We start from the raw sequence: 26,259 nt of genomic DNA on the forward strand, positions 1-26,259 counted from the left end.
GGACAAGAGCGAGGATCTAGGGCCTTGCTGTCACACCAGACGGCAAACCTCCTCCAATGAAAGAAGTAACTTCTCTTAGTGGAGTCTTTCCTGGAAGCAAGCAAGATGCGGGAGACACCCTCTGGCAGACCCAAAGAGGCAAAGTCTACGCCCTCAACATCCAGGCCGTGAGAGCCAGGGACTGGAGGTTGGGATGCAGAAGAGCCCCTTCGTCCTGCGTGATGAGGGTCGGAAAACACTCCAATCTCCACGGTTCTTCGGAGGATAACTCCAGAAGAAGAGGGAACCAGATCTGACGCGGCCAAAAGGGAGCAATCAGAATCATGGTGCCTCGGTCTTGCTTGAGTTTCAACAAAGTCTTCCCCACCAGAGGAATGGGAGGATAAGCATACAGCAGACCTTCCCCCCAATCCAGGAGGAAGGCATCCGACGCCAGTCTGCCGTGGGCCTGAAGCCTGGAACAGAACTGAGGGACCTTGTGGTTCACTTGAGATGCGAAGAGATCCACCAGGGGGGTGCCCCACGCCTGGAAGATCTGTCGCACCACACGGGAATTGAGCGACCACTCGTGAGGTTGCATAATCCTGCTCAACCTGTCGGCCAGACTGTTGTTTACGCCTGCCAGATATGTGGCTTGGAGCACCATGCCTTGACGGCGAGCCCAGAGCCACATGCTGACGGCTTCCTGACACAGGGGGCGAGATCCGGTGCCCCCCTGCTTGTTGACATAGTACATGGCAACCTGATTGTCTGTCTGAATTTGGATAATTTGGTGGGACAGCCGATCTCTGAAAGCCTTCAGAGCGTTCCAGATCGCTCGCAACTCCAGAAGATTGATCTGTAGATCGCTTTCTTGGAGGGACCACCTTCCTTGGGTGTGAAGCCCATCGACATGAGCTCCCCATCCCAGGAGAGACGCATCCGTGGTCAGCACTTTTTGAGGCTGAGGAATTTGGAAGGGACGTCCCAGAGTCAAATTGGAGCAAATCGTCCACCAATACAGGGATTCGAGAAAACTCGTGGACAGGTGGATCACGTCCTCTAGACCCCCGGCGGCCTGATACCACTGGGAGGCTAGGGTCCATTGAGCAGATCTCATGTGAAGGCGGGCCATGGGAGTCACATGAACTGTGGAAGCCATGTGGCCCAGCAATCTCAACATCTGCCGAGCTGTGATCTGCTGGGACGCTCGCACCCGCGAGACGAGGGACAACAAGTTGTTGGCCCTCGCCTCTGGGAGATAGGCGCGAGCCGTCCGAGAATCCAGCAGGGCTCCGATGAATTCGAGTTTCTGCACTGGGAGAAGATGGGACTTTGGGTAATTTATCACAAACCCCAGTAGCTCCAGGAGGCGAATAGTCATCTGCATGGACTGCAGGGCTCCTGCCTCGGATGTGTTCTTCACCAGCCAATCGTCGAGATATGGGAACACGTGCACCCCCAGCCTGCGAAGCGCCGCTGCTACCACAGCTAGGCACTTTGTGAACACCCTGGGCGCAGAGGCGAGCCCAAAGGGTAGCACACAATACTGGAAGTGGCGTGCGCCCAGCTGAAATCGCAGATACTGTCTGTGAGCTGGCAGTATCGGGATGTGTGTGTAGGCATCCTTCAAGTCCAGAGAGCATAGCCAATCGTTTTGCTGAATCATGGGGAGAAGGGTGCCCAGGGAAAGCATCCTGAACTTTTCTTTTACGAGATATTTGTTCAGGGCCCTTAGGTCTAGGATGGGACGCATCCCCCCTGTTTTCTTTTCCACAAGGAAGTACCTGGAATAGAACCCCAGCCCTTCTTGCCCGGATGGCACGGGCTCGACCGCATTGGCGCTGAGAAGGGCGGAGAGTTCCTCTGCAAGTACCTGCTTGTGCTGGAAGCTGTAGGACTGAGCTCCCGGTGGACAATTTGGAGGTTGAGAGGCCAAATTGAGGGTGTATCCTTGCCGGACTATTTGGAGAACCCACTGATCGGAGGTTATAAGAGGCCACCTTTGGTGAAAAGCTTTCAACCTCCCTCCGACAGGCAGGTCGCCCGGCACTGACACTTGGATGTCGGCTATGCTCTGCTGGAGCCAGTCAAAAGCTCGCCCCTTGCTTTTGCTGGGGAGCCGCGGGGCCTTGCTGATTCGCACGCTGCTGACGAGAGCGAGCGCGCTGGGGCTTAGCCTGGGCCGCAGGCTGTCGGGAAGGAGGATTGTACCTACGCTTGCCAGAAGTATAGGGAACAGTCTTCCTTCCCCCGAAAAATCGTCTACCTGTAGAGGTAGAAGCTGAAGGCTGCCGGCGGGCGAACTTGTCGAATGCGGTGTCCCGCTGGTGGAGAGACTCTACCACCTGCTCGACTTTTTCGCCAAAAATGTTATCCGCACGGCAAGGCAAGTCCGTAATCCGCTGCTGGACTCTATTCTCCAGGTCGGCGGCACGCAGCCATGAGAGCCTGCGCATCACCACACCTTGAGCAGCGGCCCTGGACGCAACATCAAAAGTGTCATAAACTCCTCTGGCCAGGAATTTTCTGCACGCCTGCAGCTGCCTGACCACCTCCTGAAAAGGCTTGGCTTGCTCAGGGGGAAGAGCATCAACCAAGCCCGCCAACTGCCGCACATTATTCCGCATGTGTATGCTCGTGTAGAGCTGGTAAGACTGGATCTTGGACACGAGCATAGAGGAATGGTAGGCCTTCCTCCCAAAGGAGTCTAAGGTTCTAGCGTCCTTGCCCGGGGGCGCCGAAGCATGTTCCCTAGAACTCTTAGCCTTCTTTAGGGCCAAATCCACAACTCCAGAGTCATGAGGCAACTGAGTGCGCATCAGCTCTGGGTCCCCATGGATCCGGTACTGGGACTCGATCTTCTTGGGAATGTGGGGATTAGTTAATGGTTTTGTCCAGTTCGCAAGCAATGTCTTCTTCAGGACATGGTGCAAGGGAACAGTGGACGCTTCCTTAGGTGGAGAAGGATAGTCCAGGAGCTCAAACATTTCAGCCCTGGGCTCGTCCTCCACAACCACCGGGAAGGGGATGGCCGTAGACATCTCCCGGACAAAGGAGGCAAAAGACAGACTCTCGGGAGGAGAAAGCTGTCTCTCAGGAGAGGGAGTGGGATCAGACGGAAGACCCCCAGACTCCTCGTCAGAGAAATATCTGGGATCTTCCTCTTCCTCCCACGAGGCCTCACCCTCGGTGTCAGACACAAGTTCACGGACCTGTGTCTGCAACCTCGCCCTGCTCGACTCCGTGGAACCCTGTCCACGATGGGGGCGTCGAGAGGTAGACTCCCTCGCCCGCATCGGCGAAGCTCCCTCCGCCGACGTAGTCGGGGAGCCTTCCTGGGAGGTGGCCGCGGTCGGTACCGCACGCGGTACCGACGTCGGGGACCTCAACCTGGGCGATGGGCCAGCCGGCGCCACGCTCGACGGTACCGGTGGCGCAAGCACCGCCGGTACCGGAGGGGTAGGGCGCAACAGCTCTCCCAGAATCTCTGGGAGAACGGCCCGGAGGCTCTCGTTTAGAGCGGCTGCAGAGAAAGGCTGAGAGGTCGATGCAGGCGTCGACGTCAGTACCTGTTCCGGGCGTGGAGGCTGTTCCGGGCTGTCCAGAGCGGAGCGCATCGACACCTCCTGAACAGAGGGTGAGCGGTCCTCTCGGTGCCGATGCCTGCTGGGTGCCGAATCCCTCGGCGACCCAGAGCTCTCGGTGCCGACACGGGGAGGAGACCGGTGTCGATGCTTCTTCGATTTCTTCCGAAGCATGTCACCGGAGCTCCCCGGCACCGACGAGGAGGACGTCGAATCCACCCGTCGCTTCCTCGGGGCCGAGACTGAAGAAGGTCGATCTCGGGGGGGCTGTACCGCAGGAGCCCTCAGGGTAGGCGGAGACCCACCCGAGGGCTCACCGCCACCAGCAGGGGAATGGACAGCCCTCACCTGCACTCCACCCGATGCACCACCGTCCGACGACATCAGCAGACGAGGTCCTGGTACCACCGACGTCGATGCAGCTATCCGATGTCTCGGCGCCGATGCAGAGGCCCGATGCCTCGATGCACTCGATGCAGGGGCGGCCGAGGAAGATGGTCTGGACGCTGACGACGTCGATGCACTCGAAGATCCCGGTGCCGATGCCGACGAAGAGCCCGAGAACAACACGTTCCACTGGGCTAGTCTCGCTACCTGAGTCCGCCTTTGAAGCAGGGAACACAGACTGCAGTTCTGAGGGCGGTGCTCGGCCCCCAGACACTGAAGACACGAAGAGTGTCGATCAGTGAGCGAGATAACCCGGGCGCACTGGGTGCACTTCTTGAAGCCGCTGGAAGGCTTCGATGTCATGGGCGGAAAAATCACGCCGGCGAAATCAAAAGCCGAAATGGCGAAATTCGAAGCACCAAATTTAGAGGGAGAAAAAATCTCGACCGAGGCCGAAAAAAGGCCTACCCCGACGACGAAAGAAAACTTACCGGGGCAAAAAAGCTGGAAGTACGGGGAGGATTTACACGAAACCCGGCGGGGGGTTTCCGGAGCACTTCCCGACTAGGACAAATCTTTCCCGAAGGAAAAAAACACGTTCAAACAAATTGGACGCGCGAGGTCGACTTTCCGGGGCTCGACACGGCGAAAACACGACCGTACCGAGTGCGGACAAAAGAAGACTGGCCGGCTCGAGCCGGTTTCGGGCGGGAAGACGGCCGCGCATGCACGGTGCGCGCGGGCGCGCGAGGGCTAGCAAAGGACTTTGCTAGTGAAGTTTCCGATTGGAGGGGCTGCCGTGGACGTCACCCATCAGTGAGAACAAGCAGCCTGCTTGTCCTCGGAGAATACTATATTACATTATGACAGCAATCATCCAAAAAAACTAAAGAATAGTTTACCGTATTCAGTTAAGATTTAGAAGAATTTGTAATAAAAGTAAGGATTTTAAGACAAGTAATTTGTACATCAACAAATCACGTATTTAATTATGAATATGAAAATATTTTGTCTGTAAAAAATGTGTTTGTAAAATGCAGTCATTACAAAGATCGTATTGGAAAGAATAGAAAACCAATGAAAAAAAAAAAAAGAAACCACCACACAGAACAAAATGTTGAGATAGCAGTGCAACACATATCCGATTGCAGGCTAAACCAATAAACATGGGAACTGCAGCCAGCATGAGTAGCACAGAGAACCATAATGGCAGAAGGTTCCTTAAGTACAAATCAAGCTAGGATGCGGCAAATTCTAAATGAATAAAGTCTGTCATAAAAACTTCTTGACGAAATAAGGGCTGCCCAGAAGCAATTATATATTTTGAACAAATCAAAATTACCTTCCGAAGATCACCTGCACAGCAGTATTCCATTGCTAGAAGTGGAACATCATTTATACGGTAGTCCATTTCCTCAGGAATATTGTAAGCTTTCACTATACTAGGATGGTTTAATCTGAGAACAGGGAAAGAAAAAGACCACTAGTGAAAAGTTCTCTAGTGATATTTCAACGGCAAGTCTTTGGCTGCTAGATTTTGCTGTCTCATTATTTAACTGGTTCAAGTTACAGGAACTGGAGGTGATTTTGTAAGTGCTATCCTGTGATTACAACTGTATACACGTTAAGTATGCATATCAACAAGAATGTGCTATCCAGTGGGTGTAGTTTGGGCGGAGCTGTGATGTTATGTGCATATTTTATAAAGTTAGCACAACATTCGTCCATGGTGTTCAAAAGAAATTGACTGCCAGTCTCAGTAGTGCTACTGGCCACTTATAACCGTCTTTAACCTCAAGAATTACAACACCTACATCCTCATCCATCATGCGGTAAAGTTTTTTTTTTGATTGATACTACTAAATACAGTATACCCAACTTTCGAGATTTTCAAAGCTTAATACTCATCTTAAGGAGCACTTGAAAGAATGTCTTTCGACACAAATTGTCGCCCCAACTGCTTCGAAGAAAAGTCAGCTTCTTTTTATATTATTCATTTTCTCCAGTCAAGAAAATGAATACTACACCAGGGAGCTGACACTTAAATCTACAGGGGACGATCCTTGAAGCATCTGGGGCGAAACATTATTCATTTCAGTAAGTCATCCCTGGACTGTTTCCTTAAAATGAGTACTTTTAAATTTTGAAAATCCTGAAAGTGGGTTACACTGTATTTAATAATTTGATATAATAAAAGTTTGATGCTGCATGGTCAATGAGGAGATGGGTGCTATAATTCTTGTGCTTAAAGATGATTATAACCGGCAAGAAGACCACTGAGACTGGCACTCTCTTCTGAACACTGTGTAGTAGCAGTTTTCATTCCATGGTGATAGTTGGTTACTTTATAAATTTAGTCACCTGACCCATCCTAACTTACCTCCTCACACGAGTGACATCCAATCTAACCCTTCATTAAGCCCATTTGGCACAACAGTGTTTAGTTAAAAAATTCAGCGTTGTTCCTATGCGTTCATAGTCACCAGTAAAAGTGTTTGAATGAGTGTAAATCCCGGATTAAAACTGAGAATGCCAAGCACTGATAATGTCATACTAGATTCAATACCAGCACCGAATTATGGATATCCGTTGGTGAATTATAGATGTGGTTGAGTGTGGGAGGGAGGGTGGTGACTATGAATGCACATTAAATTTAAGGAACAACACTGGATTTTTGAATTAAACACGGTTGTGACAAACAGATTTAAGGAAGAGCCTGATTGGATGTCACTCGTATTTTATTAAATACATATGTCCACATAAAGTACAGCACATATTTGCACCTGTCTCTGAGCAGATATAAATGTGCATGCTATGTGGATGGTTCTGGGTATTTACCTTATAAACACACTTAGAGGAGAAGTTATCAATATGGGCTACCATTAAAACATGTTATTCTACTGTTAACCACAGTTTTTAGTAACTAGGTTTCATTGCTTAAAATGGAACCTCTTCTAAAATAGCACAAGTTAGTGGTAAAACAACACATCTTAATGGTAGCCCATTTTGATAACTATGTACCTTAGATAAATATGAATAAAGCAACATAGGTAAGTGCCCTGTTGTAAAATTACCCTATTTGTCAAATCATGTAAACATGTTGCAAAAGTATCAGTCCCACTTTGCAAGCAGGAAAAGAAAAATTAGCCAATGCCAGCATAATACACTCTCTTATGCACAACACACTTATAACAAGAGTATAGTACCTACTCTGACACGTTTATGTTCATTCATTTGCATGCCTTTCACAAAAAAAGTGATTAAAAAATCATAAGCAGTATACATTCATAAAATATATACACAAACCTCTCACAACTACAGTTCATCAGGTACAAAATTAGATTGTGAGTCCTCCAAGGAAAGGGAAATACCCTGTGTACCTGAATGTAACTCATCTTGAGCTACTACTGAAAAAGGTGTGAGCAAAATCCAAATAAAATAAAATGTGATTTATCATAAATACAATTACATAACATAAGAACATAAGAATAGCCATACTGGGTAAGACCAATGGTCCACCTAGTCCAGTATCTTGTTTTCAAACACTGGCCAAGCCACGTCACAAGTACCTGACAGAAACCCAAATCGTGGCAACATGCCATACTACAAATCCCAGGACAAGCAGTGGATTCCCATATCTGTCTCAATAGTTGACTATGGACTTTTCCTCCAGGAATTTGTCCAAACCCTGTTTTAAACCCAGATACGCTAACCGCTGTTACCGGCAAAGAGTTCTAGAGCTTAACTATTCATTGAGTGAAAAAATATTTCCTCCTATTTGTTTTAAAAATATTTCCCTGTAACTTCAAGTGTCCCCTAGTCTGTACTTTTGGAATGAGTAAAAAAAAAGAATTTTTTTTTTTAATTGATTTACTTCTACTGGTTCTACACCACTCAGGATTTTGTAGACCTCAATCATATCTCCCCTCATTTGTCTCTTTTTCAAGCTGAAGAGCCCTAACCTCTTATGAAAGGCATTCCATCCCCTTTATCATTTTGGTCGCTCTTCTTTGAACCTTTTCTAATTCCGCTATATTTCCTAATAATTTCTAGCACGTCAAATTGATTGCAGGGAGCATCCCATCACTGATCTTTAGTCCATTCAAAACAGAATAACCAACTATTGCAGTTAGCTCAAATAAAAAGCATGCTGTGATAAAATTTTAGACTTACACCTACACAAGATAGATAACCAGTGCAGATTAAATAGCAGTCATCACATGATTGAATGTACAGGCATAATTTCACCACTGTATTTTGAACCAAATGAAGTCTCTCACGAAGATTGACTGATTCCCAAGTCAAGTCCTGGAGTACCACTTGCTTGTTAGGTTTTCAAGATATCCATAGCCATAACCCACCTTACTATTCTGCTATTGACAAGAGAGATTAGAGAAGTGTGTGTGAGACCAAAGAACCTGCTTGTGAGACCTGAGAACTTGCCTGAGAGAACTGCCAGCTGAGTAATGGGATCACTGGACGCAGAACCAGTGGGAGGAGCCAGATGCTTCAGCACTGTCAGCGTAGAGGGCATTTTAAACACGCTGATCCAGAGGCGTCGCACTGAAGGGGCGTGCCAAAGGAGCATGTCCTGCCCCTTTGTGCGCAACTGCACAAGCAACAGAGGAAGGAAATTTGTATGTTTTAGGATTTAGCTTGATTTTGGATGTTTTTATTTTTTACCAATATGGATTTGGTGGATATATAGTTTTATATCTCATATATTTTAGTTTCAAGTGTAATTTAAAATGCATGGATTAATTTCTTTTGTTTTTTGTACTTGGGAATCGGGTTTCTGGGAGGGGAGGGTCTGAGCACAGTAGGGATCTCTGAGTTTCTTTCATTCCGACACCATGTAAAAATTCCAGATGAACTAGAATTGGTCGTAAGTGTAGTTTCCAACTGATAGACTACTCTTTATTAACTCAGTAGGTTCCAGAAATTGTTATAAGCAATAGAAAAACAAAGAATAGGGGGAGGAATTTAAAAAAAGTTTAATACAAATTAAAACTGATTCTGAACTACTTACTGAGGAAGACTTTGTGGTAAAGTATTTACTTTAATGCTCGTTCAGCGGGGAACAAATCAGATTTGATAGATGATATTATTATAAGGGATAGACACCGGGTTTGGTGTTTTTACTGAGACTTGGTTTTCTGATCTTTATTATCCTTTTAACAATCTGAGTATAAAATTATTCATGTAAATAGAAAGGATAGGATGGGGGGGGGGGGGGTGCTTTGCTTTCAACATAAGAGTTTTTATAATTTCAAACTTATTGGGAAAGTAGTTGATGTTAAATTACAGTATATTATTTGTCAATGTTTAGACAAAGGAAATGGACATACAAGGTAAAATTAGGTCATACCGGAGAATTTTCTCTCATTTAGCTGCAGCAGATTAATCCAGTAACTGGTGGGTTGTGTCCATCTACCAGCAGGTGGAGATAGAGATAATTAAACTGTAGTGAGTGATACTGGACGACAAGCCCCTCCATCAGCTAATATATGTCATCACCAAGCAGAGCTCAGGAACAAACCAAAAAACCTTCCTCACCACTATGAACCACAGCAGCCATAGCAGAATTGCAATGAAAAGCAGACTGTCAAATCTGTGAAAAAAAACGATTCCATTGTTCCACTCATTTCTATATATCTTTTCTTCTCTCTCTTTTTTTTTAAACGAAGTTGAAAGGAACAAAATGCAGACAGCAGAGAGAAAAAAAAATCGCAATGGAAAGAAAAAATAAGGGAGGGATCTTGGATTCATCTGCTGAAGCTAAAGGAAAGAAAATTACCTAATTTTACCTTTTTAGCTCAGGCAGCAGATGAAACCAGTAACTGATGGGATGTACCAAAGTAATCCCTAGATAGGGAGGGAAGCCTTCATCCCCCCAAGCCAGCACTGCGGCACCAAAAGCAGAATCCGATCTGGCAGCGACATCCACTCTATACTGGTGAGAAAAAGTGTGTAAAGAAGCTCAAGTAGCCGCCCAACAGATCTCATCCAGACACAGCACCGATGTCTTTGCCCACAAAGCCAATTGTGCCTGAGGAGAATAAGCTCACAGTGCCTCTGGCCGAACCAGGCCATATAAAAGATAAGCCGAAGAATCATAGTAACATAGTAGACGACGGCAGAAAAAGACCTGCACGGTCCATCCAGTCTGCCCAAGAAGATAAATTCATTTGTGCTACTTTTTTTTATTTGTACTGTCCTCTTCAGTGCACAGACCGTATAAGTCTGGCCAGCCCTATCCCCGCCTCCCAACCTCCAGCTCTGGCACAGACCGTATAAGTCTGCCCAGCACTATCCCTGCCACCCACCACCGGCTCTGGCACAGACCGTATAAGTCTGCCCAGCACTATCCCCGCCTCCCAACCACCAACCCCAGCACAGACCGTATATGTCTGCCCACACTAGCCCCGCCTCCCAACCACCAGCTCTGCCACCCATTCTAGGCTAATCGCATCCCTGATCCATCTGGCGATCATGGCCTTGGAAGCCACCTCACCCCGTCGGGGCCCAAAAGAAGCACAAACAGGTGATCTGACCTGTGAAACTCATTAGACATCTGCAAGTAGTGGAGGACACAGCGAACATCCAAGAGCCAAAATTTCCTGAAACCCACAGGATAATTTTCCTCCCAAAAAGACAGAAGAAAAAGAAGCTGTGAGATGAAAAGCCGAGATTACCTTTGGCAAAAAGGAAGGCACAGTACAGAGAGTGACTCCTGACTCTGAAAATTGCCGAAGCCATAGCTACTAAAAACACTGTCTCCAAGGTAAGATCCTTGTCAGAACTCCTACGCAAGGGCAGCTAAGAAAGAACCACATACTTGGCCTCGAAAACAGGACAAGGCCGCCACTTGAACCCGAAGCGAGTTATAGACCAACCCTTTCTGTAAACCATCCTGCACAAAGGCCAGGAAAGGCGACCAAGCACTTGCACTCACACCACGCAACAAAGATGTGCCAAACATGGGCATAAGCTATTGAGTTAGACTGCTTCCGAGCCCTCAACAAAGTAGCTATCACCTAATCCGAGTAGCCCTTCTTCCTCAAATATGACCGCTCAATAGATGGCCATAAGATCAAAGTGGTAGGAATCCTCTATCTGAACTGGCCCCTAATGAAGATCAGGGCAGACAGGAAGACGAAAAGGCGACTCCACTAGGAGCCAAACTAAGTCTACATACCAAAGGCTTCGAAGCCAATCCAGAGCTATCAAGATGACAGCGGGACTCCAAAAATGCATCTCCGACAGGCAAGGCTAACTTGTAGCAGTCTATGATAATAACCAGAACCCATTGGTCCGAGGTGATCTTGGCTCACTCTTCATAGAAGAGAGTCAGACAACCCCCTATCTAGATAACTGGAGAGTGGACCGGTGCCCCATCATTGGGACAAGCAACCTGCAATTCCTGGACGTGTAGAGTTGTTCATGGATTATTTGTCCCTGCAAAAGGAAGAACACTGCTGAAAACGGGGGCGCTGGAAAGTAGCAGTAGGATGACCTGGGCAATCATAGCGAGTCCTCTTAGACTAGATTGCACAGGTCTGGTGCACTGAGCAGCTCTGGACTTGCCCTCCAGGAGACGTTGACCCTTGAAGTCCCCCAAATCCTTAACAATCCAAGACCCGACTCCGTGTGGGGTACAACGGATTTCAACACTGGACCCACATCAGAGCCCTGTTCTAGAGCCTAGTGAAGCTAACAAAGGCACACCTTTGGCCATAGGCGCCGACTCCATGGGTGCTATGGGTGCTCAAGCACCCCCAATATTTCACCCACCGGAAGTTCCCTTCGTCCCTCCTCCCTCCCTTCAAGTTCCAGGGCCCCTCCCTCCGAATTTTAAAAGTCATCATCTTACCTCGTTGGGGTTACGGCGGCAGCAGCGGTGAAAAGCGTGCAGGCTTGGCGTTTAGTTCAGTCTTCCCTTCTCTCTCCCTCAGCTCTGGTCCCACCGGGCAGCATAAAAAATGGTATAAGCTTGGTGCAAAGGTCTCGCTATAGGGAGAGAACACTAGGGATGGAAGTGTCCCCTCTTCATAAAAATAGTTTTCAGGATTTAGATTAGGTTTGAACTCAGCGTTGGGGCTTAACCCATTAGTGCCCAATGTTCCCATAATATGCCACCATATGGGAACGTTGGGCACTAATGGGTGGATGTGTAGATTTTGAGACTAAATGGGTGCTAGAGGAAGGGGAAAGTGGGCACTGACAGACTGAATAGGGAGTCAGGGAATGCGTGATAATCAAGGAAAGGCAGCAGGGTGGGGGCATTTGCAAAGGTGCAACAAATGGACTGGGGTATTTGAGACAAGGCATAAAAAAGTGGAACAGGGTGGAGGTATGGTGCAAAACTGGGAAGGGTGTGGCGGTGCTGGGGAAGTGGTAAGAAGGAAGAAAGGGACTGTTCTGTGAAAGGATGGTACAAGGTGAAAATAAAGGAGTTGGAGAGGAAGTGAAACATGACCTCTAGCATTAGTCACACCATTGTAGTGAAGGAGCCGGACTGGGCAGGAGTGACTAGGCCTCACTCCTTCCTGAAAATCCCCCCAGGACCACCAATGCTAAAGGCAGACCTTGTGGAGGGTCTTGTGCAAGAGAGGGGGACCCTGCGGCCAAGGCTTTGCAACCTGATGTGCCAGGCAGCGGGGATGCTGCTGCTTGTGAGGTGGCTTGCATGCAGTGTTCTTTTAAAACATGATTCAGCAACCTGTGATACTGAGATACCATAGGATACTAAATCTGGCAATAATCAAGGTGTAGTAAAAGGCGATCTTTTACCACAACTTGATGAATTCCCCCCCCCCCCCCCCAAAAAAAAAAAATAAATTATTCAAAGTTGTTAAAACGCATGCGGACTCTAATATGGACAAATGAAACTGATGCACATTGAGAGGAATAATCCAAATCATAGTACCTTGATGTTAGGTCTACTTTAGGAGTCAACACCCAAGAAAAAGATCGAGGTGTCATTGTGGACAATACACTGAAATCTTCTGCTTAGTGTGTAGTGGCAGCCAAAAAAGCAAACAGAATGCTAGAAATTATTAGGAAAGGGAGGGGCGTGTCAAGATGGCAGACTGACTGGAGGACGCTCTGCAAGCTCCTGAACCTTTCCCTGGTGTAATAATTCTCTCTCATAACGTATTATTTCTTCTAAACATGCCGCACACCAAGAGGAAAGGAGCTGTAAAGAGTTTACCGGCAGTGAACTCAGAGGCAGCTCTGTTTCAGACGACACTTGAAAGATATGCCACCAGCACACCACGCCAAACCGGCTTGAGTCAAGTTCCTGCATTGGGAGACGGAGGTGGAACGCCTTCCCTACAAGGAATTAATATGACCTTATCCTCGCCGGAACTTAATCCCCCGCCCTGCCCAGCGGGTTTCAGGAGTGGGCTAGATCTCCTAGAAACGTCCGAAGTTGGCGCTATAGGAAATCCTCCTGCAGGAGCCCTAACTGAAAAGCAGGAAGAAGTTAACATCGTTGAGCGGAAGGCTACAGGAGCGGTAACCTTAGATTCCATCTGGGAAGCAATTCAAACGCTGACTGTAACAGTTGCTCCAAATGTGAGTAAACTAGACTCCTTAAATTTAGCATTGAGACCTTCAAGAAAGACTCGGGGAAAAAAAGAATATTGATGTTCAGAATGATATCTCTAATTTAAAAGTAAAAACTGATTTGCTTATAAAAGACAAGGTTATGATACATCAAAAAATCGAACAGTTTGAAAACTACAACAGGTGTTTGAATTTACGCCTTTTGAACTTTCCTAGATCTTCAGAATTGAATTTGATGGCAATGTTCAAGAAATATTTAGTTGAAATCCTTCAATATTCTCCAGATTTAATCCCCCCAGTTGGTAAAATATACTATTTACCTGATTCAAACAGTGAGAAGAAGAAGGACGTTAAAGATCTGCAAAATTTAACTGAATTTCTTGAACAATCAGAAGTGGCAGTCTTTGAACGGAAAACGTTGCTTGTTTCGATGGTCTTTGAGCAAGACCTAAATTCAATTTTGAAATTATTATTTAAAAATTCTACAAAAACTTTCTTGGGAGATAAGAGTTTGGACTTATCCAGATGTGGTGAAGACCACACAGGATAGACGAAAGGCTTTCTTGACTCTTAGAGAAGAGATTCGTTTATTAGGAGCTAGATTTACTCTCTCTTATCCTTGCAAATGCTTAGTAAAGTATTTAGATAAAAAATATATTTTCTTTGAGCCAGAGCAATTGAAAGAATTTTTGGAAATTAAAAAAAAGTCACCAGATAGTTTCTGAATAGTAAGAAATCTGGATTAAGGTTTAATTAGGTGGATGTTAAATCCAGGCCATCTTTGTTTCATTTTACTTTGTTCTTTTTAAGAAATATTTACCACCAAATGTTTCCTAACGCCCTCATTAAGTCTGACTAGGTGGTCTAAGAAAGAGTTAGCTTTTTTTTTTTTCTTTTTAGTCTTCTCTTACTTATAAAGGAGAGACTAAATTGTTATTGTTTTCTTGAATGTTAAATGTGCTCTGATTTTCTATAACAAGATGTAATGCTTGTAACTTATTTTGAAACTTTAAATTAAAAAAAAAAAAAGAAATTATTAGGAAAGGGATAGAAAATAGACTAAGAATATTATAATGCTTCAATAATCACTCCATGGTTCGACTTCATCTTCAGTACTGTGTGCAATTCTGGTCGCTGTATCTCAAAAAAATATACCAGAATTATAAAAAATTCAGAGAAGAGCGACTTAAATGACCAAGGGGAATGGAACTCTCTTCTGAGGAAAGGATTAAGAGGTTAGTGTATTTCAGATTGGGGAAAAAAAAAAACGCCCAGGAGGGGATATGATAGAGGCCTACAAAATCCTGAGTGGAGTAGAATGGATAAAAATAAATCAAATTTTCACTCTTTCAAAAAGTACAAAGACTAGGGGGACACCCAATGAAGTTACATGGTAATACTTTTAAAATTAATAAGAGAAAATATTTTCTTTACTCAATGGATAAGCTCTGGAACTTGTTGCCGGAGTTACACTCCTGGAACTCATTGCTGGAGCGTATCTGGGTTTAAAAAAAGGTTTGACAAGTTTCTGGAGGAAAAATCCATAACCTGGTACTAAGATACACATGAGGTAAGCCACTACTTATCCCTGGGATCAGTAGCATGGAATCCTAGTACTCTCTGGGATTCTGCCAGGTACTTGTGACCTGGGTTAGCCACTGTTGGAAACAGGATACTGGGCCAGATGGATTATCAGTCTAGCTATTCTTATATTCTTGTGACCATGGGTCAAATTTAGCAGGCAATAGAAAAGGTGTCAGCACGCTGTCCTCCAGAGCACTGTTGCATCCCCTAAAAAAATGTAACTTTTAGTGAATGTAAAAATATCAGTTTTGGCAATGTACCTCTACAGTATTACTACTCAGATTGACTTGGAAATAACATTTCAAAATTATTGGTCCTTAATTCTGTAACAGGCAAGGTATGTTTGTGTTGTGTGCGAGGGATTCTGCTGGTATGTAGTTTTTTGTGTGGGGAACTATAACAATCTGATTTGTCTAGCTTTTTCAGTAGGTAGTGTACTGATGTTCTATATTTGTAGTGCTACCTCTTTAAAAGCTACAGTTCTTGCACTTTGTGTCCTGAGAATTGGTGCTGTTATGGTATGGAAGGTTCACTACATAGATTCTCAGTAGCTTATTTGCAGGATGTGTTACTTCAAAGTATTTGGCAGGGGAGTACTGTGTGCTGCTGTTACTGAGGTGATACCAGGATTTCTGTGTGCTGCTGTTACTGAGGTGATGATAACAATAAAAAAGAGAAGGAAAAAAACTCCAAAAGTCCCAGAAGAGGAGCCACAAACGAAGCTAGGAAACAGATAATTCTTTATTATATTTAACATCTGAAAACATGAGTGACCTGACACAGCTATGTTTCGGCACATGGCACATTATGTGCCTGCCTCAGGGGAAGATAATTCTTGTTTTAAAATGGCAGACATTAAGACATGAAGAGAAAAACTGGCTCTATATTCAGTAATTCCTTGTCAGCAACTTGCACAAAACTCAGCGAGTGAAAATGCATTCGGCACTGCATAAAGCGTCTCACAGTAGTAGTAATAGAAGAATATTTAGTCAACTGTCTCATAATGCCAAATAACTTATTTAAATTAGGAAAAACTAATCCAATCTGATTAGAATAATATTTTCTCTTAGCCTGTTAAAACATCTCCTCCATTTTTTTTCTAAGTATACAGTCACCTGATTTCCTCCAAGCAGTTTTATGTTTTACTTTCAAAGATTTTTTTGTGTGTATATATAGAGAGAGACACACACAGAGACACAGCATTAGCAGCTGGCTATCTAACCTCCCCTCCCCCCCCCCAAAAAAAAAACCAGCACCTCCGGATACCCATCAGGCCACTCCTCTTCTGCCACCCAGTACTGAACATAAAATTTGAACCATAACTGCAGAGAAGGGTGCGAACCAAGGTGCAGCTGCTATGATGGAGGAGTGGAGGAGTAGCCTAGTGGTTAGTGCAGTGAACTTTGATCCTGGGGAACTGAGTTCGATTCCCACTGCAGCTCCTTGTGATTCTGGGCAAGTCACTTAACCCTCCATTGCCGCTGGTATAAAATAAGTACCTGAATATATGTAAACCTCTTTGAATGTAGTTGCAAAAACCTCAGAAAGGCGGTATATCAAGTCATTATTTCCATCCATTTCTGATAGTTGCTGGGCCGGAGTTGCAGGGGAGGGAGGGTTGGGAGTTAGGGTGTGAGAGCTGGATGTGTGTATGCTGGGGGGAAGAAAGGAGAAATATAGGCATCTGTTTGCCACAAGAGGATAGGGAAGGCAGAGGAACAGCGAGAGAAGTAATTGCATGTCATAGGAGAGGGAGTATGGGTGCAGGGAGGAAGAGATGAAGCAGGAGGGGAGAGCAGAGTGTCTGTGCTGGGGTGAAGGAGTTTGGGAGGTACATGCAGGTGGAAGAGAGAAAGCTGGAGAGAAGTATACAGGAATTCAGTTTAAGGGTTTGGCCATTGTTAGACAGCTATTGGAGGGGTAGTATAGGCCACAGGGGTTATCTGAGGTGGTAATTGAGAGGGGACTATGGGTGCACGTATTGGAGGAGCAGGGGTTGAGAAGGGGCTACAGTGGTCTGTGTGTGCTGGGGAGAAGCAGAGCATTATGAGGTGTATACATGCTAAGAGCATGGATGGAGAGAAATTTTGTGTGTGCGTGTATTGGGGGGGGGGGGGGGGGATATTCACCCTGGTAGGTAGCCCACATGCAGCTGCCTTAAATCAGAGAATTTTTACAGCTCTGATAACTTCAGGAAAGGCCCATAAAGGAACACTGTTACTGAGGAAGGGATTTTCTAGCAGCCCTGATGGTATGATATGGTATGATATGGAATGCATTACCTACAGACCTGAAAGCAATCAAAGAAACAACTATGTTTCGAAAATCTCTGAAAACATTCTTCTTCACAAGGTCTACAATGAAAACCTATAACTTCACTAAGTCCACTCAATTATGAATGCACACCCTCTAAACTACCTTAACAACTCTCTTCCTTCTTCCCTCTCCCCTTCCTAATCGCCACACAAAACTAACTGTATCTGATATCCAGCTATGACAATGTTATCAAATCTATGTAAGCCACATTGAGCCTGCAAATAGGTGGGGGGAATGTGGGATACAAATGCCAATAAATAATAATAATAATGATCATTTGAACATTTAAATAATCTGATTCCTTTTTAACGGGGGGGGGGGGGGGGGCCAAGAGAAGCTACTGCAGCGGGGAAGGGGGAAAAGGGATTCAGAAAGGCTACTGCCGGGAGTAGGGAGTATGATGTTAACGCTGCTGCTTGGATGGCTGAGTAAGTGATGAAGAGCACTCCCCTATTATTGCATGTGTGTCACACTGAATGGTTTATGATCTTTAAATAAAATGCATTATTATACAAAAGGAACCTGAACACACAGTTTTTAAATTACTACTTCATTTATGTAAGGAACAAAGCTATCCAACACCACATTATCTGACCACATTAACAGCGGTGATAGCAACTGCCAGGAAGTGTGCAGAATTTCTAGTCCAGTCTGGTGTGGCAGCAGTGATCACAGTGGCAGCATAGACAAGTACAGACTGCAGTGGCAATGACTGCTGGAGTGGGGACGAAGAGCAGACCTGTAACATTTCCAGTTGGTGCTAACAGCGGTAGGTGGCAGCCAGGGGAAGTAAGAAAGCAAAAACAGGGACCGATTATGGGAATTTCAAAGTACCTAACTCACTGGCTCTCTGCTCTCTCCAGCACACATGGTTGCTAACACATGGGTTTGTCGTCCAGTCAAATTTTTGGCGACACCTATCAGCACTTGACACACTGGTTGGGAACTACTATTCTAGGATTATCACATCCAAGTCTCAAAGCCTCATCACTGTGATATTCCTGAAAATAGAACGGATGCAGAAGAAAAAGGAATGAAGGTGGACCAAAAAGACAGGAAGGTACCCAAAGGGTTAAGACACCCCCAAATCACTAATGTTAAAACACATACCAGGAAATGTAGATGGAATGCGATGACCACAAATGCTCGCAGTCTAAGCAATAAAGTTCATGATCTTCAAGCCCTGATGGTGGAGGCAGACTTAGACATTGTTGCAATCACAGAGACGTGGCTAAATGGTTCCCATTCGGGATGCAAACATACCAGGCTATAATCTATTTAGGAAGGATAGAGAGGGTCGTAAAGGTGGAGGAGTAGCTCTGTATGTGAGAAATGATATCACGGCGACTGAAATGACAGGGACCTGGGGGAAAGAAGAAGCGATATGGATCACCTTAAAAAGAGATGATAGAACCTCAGTCCACGTGGGTGTTGTCTACAGACCCCCGACACAACTGGAGGAACTAGATAGGGATCTGATTGCGGATATTCAAAAGTTAGGAAAGACGAGGGAGGTGCTGTTGCTGGGAGATTTCAATCTGCCGGATGTAGATTGGAAGGTTCCGTCGGCAGAATCGGAGAGAAGTAGACAGATCATGGATGCTTTCCAAAGTGTTTTGCTCAGACAAATGGTGACGGAACCCACGAGGGAGGGAGCGACGCTGGATCTGGTGCTCACAAATGGGGATAGTGTGTCAAATGTCCGAGTGGGTGCCCACCTGGGCGGCAGTGACCATCAAACGGTTTGGTTTGATATGACTGCTGTAGTGGAGGGCAGCCACTCAAAACTCAAAGTCCTGCATTTCAAGCGTGCTGACTTTACTAAAATGGGGGAATACCTGAGGAAGGAGCTGATGGGTTGGGAGGAAGTACAAGAAGTGGAAGGACAGTGGTCCAGGCTGAAAGAAGCTATAAATAGGGCCACAAACCTTTATGTAAGGAAAGTAAATAAAAGCAAGAGAAAAAGGAAACCGATATGGTTCTCCAAACAAGTGGCTGAGAAAATAAAGGCTAAAGAGTTGGTGTTCATGAAATACACAAAAACTCAAGAACAGGAACACTGGAAGGAATACCGGAGGAAACTGAAAGAAGCCAAGAGAGAGATACGTCTGGCGAAAGCACAAGCGGAAGAACAAATGGCTAGAAATGTAAGGAGGGGTGACAAAAATTTCTTCAGGTATATTAGTGATAGGAGAATGACTAAAAAGGGAATTGTGAGACTAAAAGATACTGCGAACCGCTATGTAGACAGTGATGAAGAAAAAGCAAATTTGCTAAATAGATACTTTTGTTCTGTTTTCACTGAAGAAAATCCTGGAGCAGGACCGCGATGGACTGGAAAAAGTACAAATGAAAATGGAGTGGATACAGCATCATTTACAGAAGAGAGTGTGTATGAACAACTTGTAAAGCTAAAGGTGGGCAAAGCCATGGGACCGGACAGGATCCACCCCAGGATATTAAGGGAGCTCAGAGAGGTTCTGGCGGGGCCCTCTTAAAGATTTGTTTAATAAATCCTTGGAGACGGGAGAGGTTCCGAGGGATTGGAGAATGGCGGAGGTGGTCCCTCTTCACAAAAGTGGTGATAGGGAAGAAGCTGGAAACTACAGGCCGGTAAGCCTCACTTCGGTTATTGGAAAAGTAATGGAAGCGATGCTGAAGGAAAGGATAGTGAATTTCCTGGAAGCCAATAAGTTGCAAGATCCCAGACAACATGGTTTTACCAAAGGGAAATCGTGCCAAACGAATCTCATTGAGTTTTTTGATTGGGTGACAGGAGAATTGAATCAGGGACGAGCTATGGACATAATCTACTTAGATTTCAGCAAAGCTTTTGACACGGTTCCCCACAGGAGGCTTTTAAATAAACTGGATGGGCTGAAGACAGGACCTAAAGTGGTGAACTGGATTAGGAACTGGTTGACGGACAGACGCCAGAGGGTGGTGGTGAATGGAGTTAGCTCGGAGGAAGGAAAGGTGAGTAGTGGAGTGCCTCAAGGATCGGTGCTGGGGCCGATTCTGTTCAATATATTTGTGAGTGACCTTGCCGAAGGCTTAGAAGGTAAAGTTTGCCTATTTGCGGATGATACTAAGATCTGTAACAGAGTGGACACCCCGGAGGGAGTGGAAAACATGAAAAAGGATCTGAAGAAGCTAGAACAATGGTCTAAGGTCTGGCAATTAAAATTCAATGCCAAGAAATGCAAAGTGATGCACTTAGGGAATAGAAATCCACAGGAGACGTATGTGTTAGGTGGCGAGAGTCTGATAGGTACGGACGGGGAGAGGGATCTTGGGGTGATAGTATCTGAGGATTTGAAGGCGACGAAACAGTGTGACAAGGCGGTGGCTGTATAGAGAGAGGTGTGACCAGCAGAAGAAAGGGAGTGTTGATGCCCCTGTATAAGTCGTTGGTGAGGCCCCATCTGGAGTATTGTGTTCAGTTTTGGAGGCCGTATCTTGCTAAGGATGTAAAAAGAATCGAAGCGGTGCAAAGAAAAGCTACGAGAATGGTATGGGATTTGCGTAACAAGACGTATGAGAGACTTGCTGACCTGAAACATGTATACCCTGGAGGAAAGGAGAAACAGGGGTGATATGATACAGACGTTCAAATATTTGAAAGGTATTAATCCGCAAACGAACCTTTTCCGGAGATACGAAGGCGATAGAACGAGAGGACATGAAATGAGATTGAAAGGGGGGCAGACTCAAGAAAAATGTCAGGAAGTTATTTCTTCACGGAGAGAGTGGTGGATGCTTGGAATGCCCTCCCGCGTGAGGTGGTGGAGATGAAAACGGTAACGAATTCAAACATGCGTGGGATAAACATAAAGGAATCCTGTTCAGAAGGAATGGATCCTCAGGAGCTTAACCGAGATTGGATAGCAGAGCCGGTAGTGGGAGGCAGGGCAGACTTATACGGTCTGTGCCAGAGCCAGTGGTGGGAGGCGGGACTGGAGGTTGGGAGGCAGGGATAGTGCTGGGCAGACTTATACGGTCTGTGCCAGAGCCGGTGGTTGGGAGGTGGGGATAGTGCTGGGCAGACTTATACGGTCTGTGCCCTGAAGACCATAGGTACAAATCAAAGTAGGGTATACACAAAAAGTAGCACACATGAGTTGTCTTGTTGGGCAGACTGGATGGACCGTGCAAGTCTTTTTCTGCCGTCATCTACTATGTTACTATGTGGTTTTGGGGGGGGGGGGGGGGGGGGTTGTGCAGAGTATATACCATTTTGGTTCTCTCTCTATGGACATCATCTCTCTTCTCTAAGATGTGACCTACAAAACTGTATTCTAAGGGAGGGCCACATCACTATTTGTTACAAGAGCATTACCACCTTTTTTGACTGCTATTTATGTCTTTAGTTTGTGCAAGCCTAACATGCTTCTGGCTCTATCCACTACCTTGGCACACTTATCCTATATTCTAGAAAGAAAAAAAAGAAAGACAACTCAGGACAACAATCTCTCATGAATAAATTGGAAAAACATTTCTTGGAAGGTATACCCTATGTTGTCTATTAAAATACTATGCCATACTTTGTACTGTTTTTGAATATTTTTATTGCTGTAATTGTCTATTGCTTATGTTGACTTATTCATGCCGTACACTGTCTTGAGTGACTTCCTTCAAAGAGGAGGTAAACAAATCTTATAAATAAGTTGTCTTTCAATGAAAATTGAACACAGCCATTAGTAACCACCACAACTGCTGGACTTTACCCAAAGGCAGCTGATGGCCTCTGGGCTCTTCAACAAAGCCCACAGGAAGATAGGGAGAAATAATCAGAGGAGATTATTACAAATATACATGAATACAAAAACACCCAAAGAAAAAAAAATATTTGGCATATATATTTAAATAGGCACATTTTCTCCACCAATATGCACCATTAAAACAGAAAGAAACAAATGTTTACATGTGATACATACTTCTTCATGATCTGAATCTCATGGCGCCACCTCTCTTTGTTCTATCACTCCGCTCTAGTCGACAATATTTAATAGCCATCTTTTCATTTGTATCCTACATAAAACCACAAAATAACCAGTCACATTTTTATGGCAAAGTTTAAGTACAATTGTCTTATCTGAAAGCTCTACAATATATATTTGTTTCTTCTGAGTTATTTAGGCTGTAGTACCTGTAACATGTTTAATTATTTTTTTAAGCGACTTACCATATTATGTGAGCTGCTTTGGACCTTTGGTGGGATTAAGTGGATTACAAATACTGAGATTAGATAAGAACTCGGGGGGGGGGGGGGGGGTTTGTTCTGTTTTGAGTCCTGCCAGATCAGTAGGATATGCCCTCTTCCCCGCAGGAAGGTACAGAGCAAAGCTACTCACTTTTCCTATATAAACTAATGCAGCAAAGAAGCCATTCAGTAAGGAGAAATTAGGCATTTTCTTTCTGTTAGTCCTTCTTACTATTCCAGAACCTGTGGAGATAGAAAACTGAAAACCGAGCGAAGATCTCTCTTGGCATCCAGTCTAGCTCCTCAATATTTACTTAGACACGCAGAAAGGAGAAACTCGAACAAAAACTGAAAACCGAGCATAGATCTCTCTTGGAATCCAGTCCAGCTCCTCAGTGCTTACTTAGACATGCAGCAAAGAGAAAACTCAAACAAAACAACCTTAACAACTCACTAACCTTAGTGTTAACCAGACAAGCAAATGTGTGGACCCCTCATCTCTGGACAAACTGTAGAGAACAAGAGTTATGTAGTAAGCACCATGCAAGTGACCATCATTATTTGACCCATTACTTCGCACCAACTGAACATCTCAGAAACCTAAGACGGGGCTCTGGAATAGTAGGAAGGACCAATGGAAAGAAAAATCAGGTTAAGACCTTATTTCTCCTTCCATTACACAGCTTCCACCTATTCCAGAACCTGTAGGATGCTCGAAAGCAATCCCTAGAATGATTGAGATCCTGGTGCTGCCGCCCCGAGGACCGAAGCCTTAAAACTAGCTTCCAAGCACACTGCAACATCCACCCTGTAGGGATTAGCAAAGGTATGCAGTATTGATGACGTTGCCACCTTCCAAATATCCACTGGAGACAGAAAGGTAGTCTCCACCCAGGATGACACTGTACGCCTTGTAGAATGAGCCCGCAAGGCCTGAGGAGCCCATTTCCCCACAAGCAAATAAGCTGACAATAGTCCAATTTGCGAAACTCATTCGTGACTCCACGATATCTAATTAAGGACTGTATGTACATTGAGATGCTTCAAGAAAGAATACTGCGCCTCTTTGGTTGTGATGAAGAAAGGAAGGAACTGTGCAAAGGGAGACCCCGCCTTTGAAAAGTGAAGAAAAGGATCCAGACCGTGCGCCTGAAGCTCTGAAACCCTACATGCTGAAACAACAGCCATCAAGAATACTGTCTTCAATGAAAAATCTTTCAAAGATGCCTTTCAGAGTGGCTCAAAAGGAGGCTTCTGAAGAGCCCGAAGGACTAAATTAAGGTTCCACTCTGGACTCAATGTACAAAAAGACAGGCCACTCCCCACATGAATTGAATGATATCCGGGTGAACTGCAAGAGAGACATCTTCTGTAATCGGCCTCTGAAGGTCATAGCCACAAGCTGAACTTTTAGAGAACCCAAAACCAATCCTTTCTGAAGGCCTGCGTGAAGCAACACTGAGATGTACGTGATCTGAGCAGAACACCAGCCCTCGAACATCCTCTACATCCTCGCATGCATCACAGATGTAAAGCACTTCTGAGCCTGAAGAAGGTAGCTGTGACTGAAAAATAATCTTTTTGTGTCAACCAATCTCTTTCAATGGCCAAGCCATAAGACCAAAGGGGCACAGATACTCCATGAACATTGGACTTGGACTTTGCTTCAGTAGGTGTGTACCTGCAGAAAACAGAGAGGACCCCTGCCCACCCAGCAGTCAAATCAGGTCCTCGTTCCACAGCCAATCTGGGGCTACGAGAATCATTCAATCCTGGTGCAATGCGATCCTTTTCAACATGCGGCCTACCATGGGCCAAGGAGAGAAGACATACAGTAGATGTGTCTCCGGCCAGGGCATCAATCCCAGTTCTTTCCGACAGCTGAAGAAGCTGGGCATTTTGGCATTACTCTGTCACCATCAAGTCCAGAAGTGGCAAACCCCATCGGTCCACTATCAGCTGAAACCCCTGGCCGGATAGTTCCCATTATCCCTGGTCCAAGAGTGCCTACTGAGAAAATCCGCTTCCACATTCAAGGACATCCCATTGAGCAGCCGACAAGCAAAGAAAATGTTTCTCCACCCAACTCATGAGGAAGACTGCCTCTGCCACCATCAGATGCCTACAGGACGCCTTGCTTGTTGCTATAAGCTACTGCCGTCGCACGTTGGAGAAAACTTGGACCAGGCCCCTGCCAGAAAGAGAGCAAAGTCGCATAAAGCATTCTGTATTTCCCTGAGCTCCAAACAATTTATCAACCACTGAGACTCTGGTTCTGTCCAGGTGCCCTGTGCCAGATGAAGCTTGTAATGGAGCTCCTCAACCTGTCTTGCTGGCATCTGTTATCACCACCTCCTATTGTATTACTGGAAAGGGAGTTCCAACGGGCAAATTCCTGGGCGACAACCACCACTGCATACTCCGTCTGGCAACCAGCGTCAAGAAAGATGAAGGTCATACTTCTGAGACACTGGAGATCAGAAGCTGACAAAAGATTCCTATAACGTCCACATATGAGCCCTTGTCCATGGCACCACTTCCACTGCTGCCATCATTGACCCCAGAATCTGGACATGAGACCCAGGGTCTGAGACTGAGGAGAAGACAAAATTGTTGAACCAGCTTCGACCTCCTGTGCTCTATGATGAAGATCCTCTCCCATGCTGTGTCAAATAGAATGCCCAAATAGAATCTGTGATGGAGTGTGTCTGATCTTCTTGAAATTGATCACCCAACACAACAACAGCAGCAGAAAACGGACAACACCGTCACGCTGTCCGAATAGGATGATACTCGAATGAGTCAGTCATCGAGATACAGAGAACTCTGATTCTCTGACGATGCACAAAGGATGCCACCACCACAACCTTGGCAAACGTTCTTGGAGTTGTGGCAAGACCAAAAGGCAAAGTCCTGAACTGGAAGTGATGGTCCAGCACCACAAAAAGTAGAAATCTATGATACAGCAGCCATATGAGTATATGCAAGTATGCCTCCTTGAGATTGAGGGCGGTGAAAAATTATCCTGCTTGAACTGAGGCTATTACTGCTCTTAGTGTCTCCATGTGAAAGCAGGACACTCAGAGGCAGTGGTTTAGCCCTTTAGATCCAAGACCAGCTCAAAGGTGCCTTCCATCTTTGAGACAATGAAGTAGACAGAATAGCTGCCTTGTCCTTGTTTAGCCTAAGAAACTGGATGGCTCATAGCACCAGCAAGGATTCTACAGTGGCCTGAACCTCAACCACCTTGGTTCTCTTTCAACAAGGAGGCTGCAAAAAACAGAGGATTGACCGTGTGTGGTTGAACTCCACTTGTAACCTTCTTTAAGAATATCCAGACAGGATTTTAGCCAACTCTTCCCAAACCCTTAAGATGCCCTCCCACTGAAGGAAGAGAAGAGTGGACCTGCCTCGTATGACTGTGAAGCTCTGGAGGCATTTGGCGCCCTAGATGAATGAGAGGAGGACTTCCTGTCTGCATGAAAGAAAGATTTGCATGCCTGAAAGCAGGACGTCTGATCATATTGCTGACAACCAGGCTGGTACCATCTGCTGTCTTGAAATTGAGATAAAGAGCCACATGGAGGACCAGCGGCTTTTGGCTTATCTTGCAGCAACCATGTGGCTTAG

The 26,259-nt window shown here is 45.4% G+C and overlaps 1 protein-coding gene across 1 annotated transcript in view; it reads right to left on the bottom strand.

The window, feature by feature from the left end:
- CHUK (component of inhibitor of nuclear factor kappa B kinase complex) overlaps positions 1-26,259 on the bottom strand; it is a 169,713-nt gene that overhangs the window by 125,089 nt on the left and 18,365 nt on the right. Inside the window, 3 exon segments of the mRNA XM_030203200.1 lie at positions 5,296-5,410; positions 22,364-22,406; positions 22,409-22,457. Coding sequence (XP_030059060.1) covers positions 5,296-5,410; positions 22,364-22,406; positions 22,409-22,457 — 207 coding nt within the window.

The sequence above is a fragment of the Microcaecilia unicolor genome, chromosome 5 (assembly GCF_901765095.1).
Source record: "Microcaecilia unicolor chromosome 5, aMicUni1.1, whole genome shotgun sequence".
Lineage (NCBI taxonomy): Eukaryota > Metazoa > Chordata > Amphibia > Gymnophiona > Siphonopidae > Microcaecilia > Microcaecilia unicolor.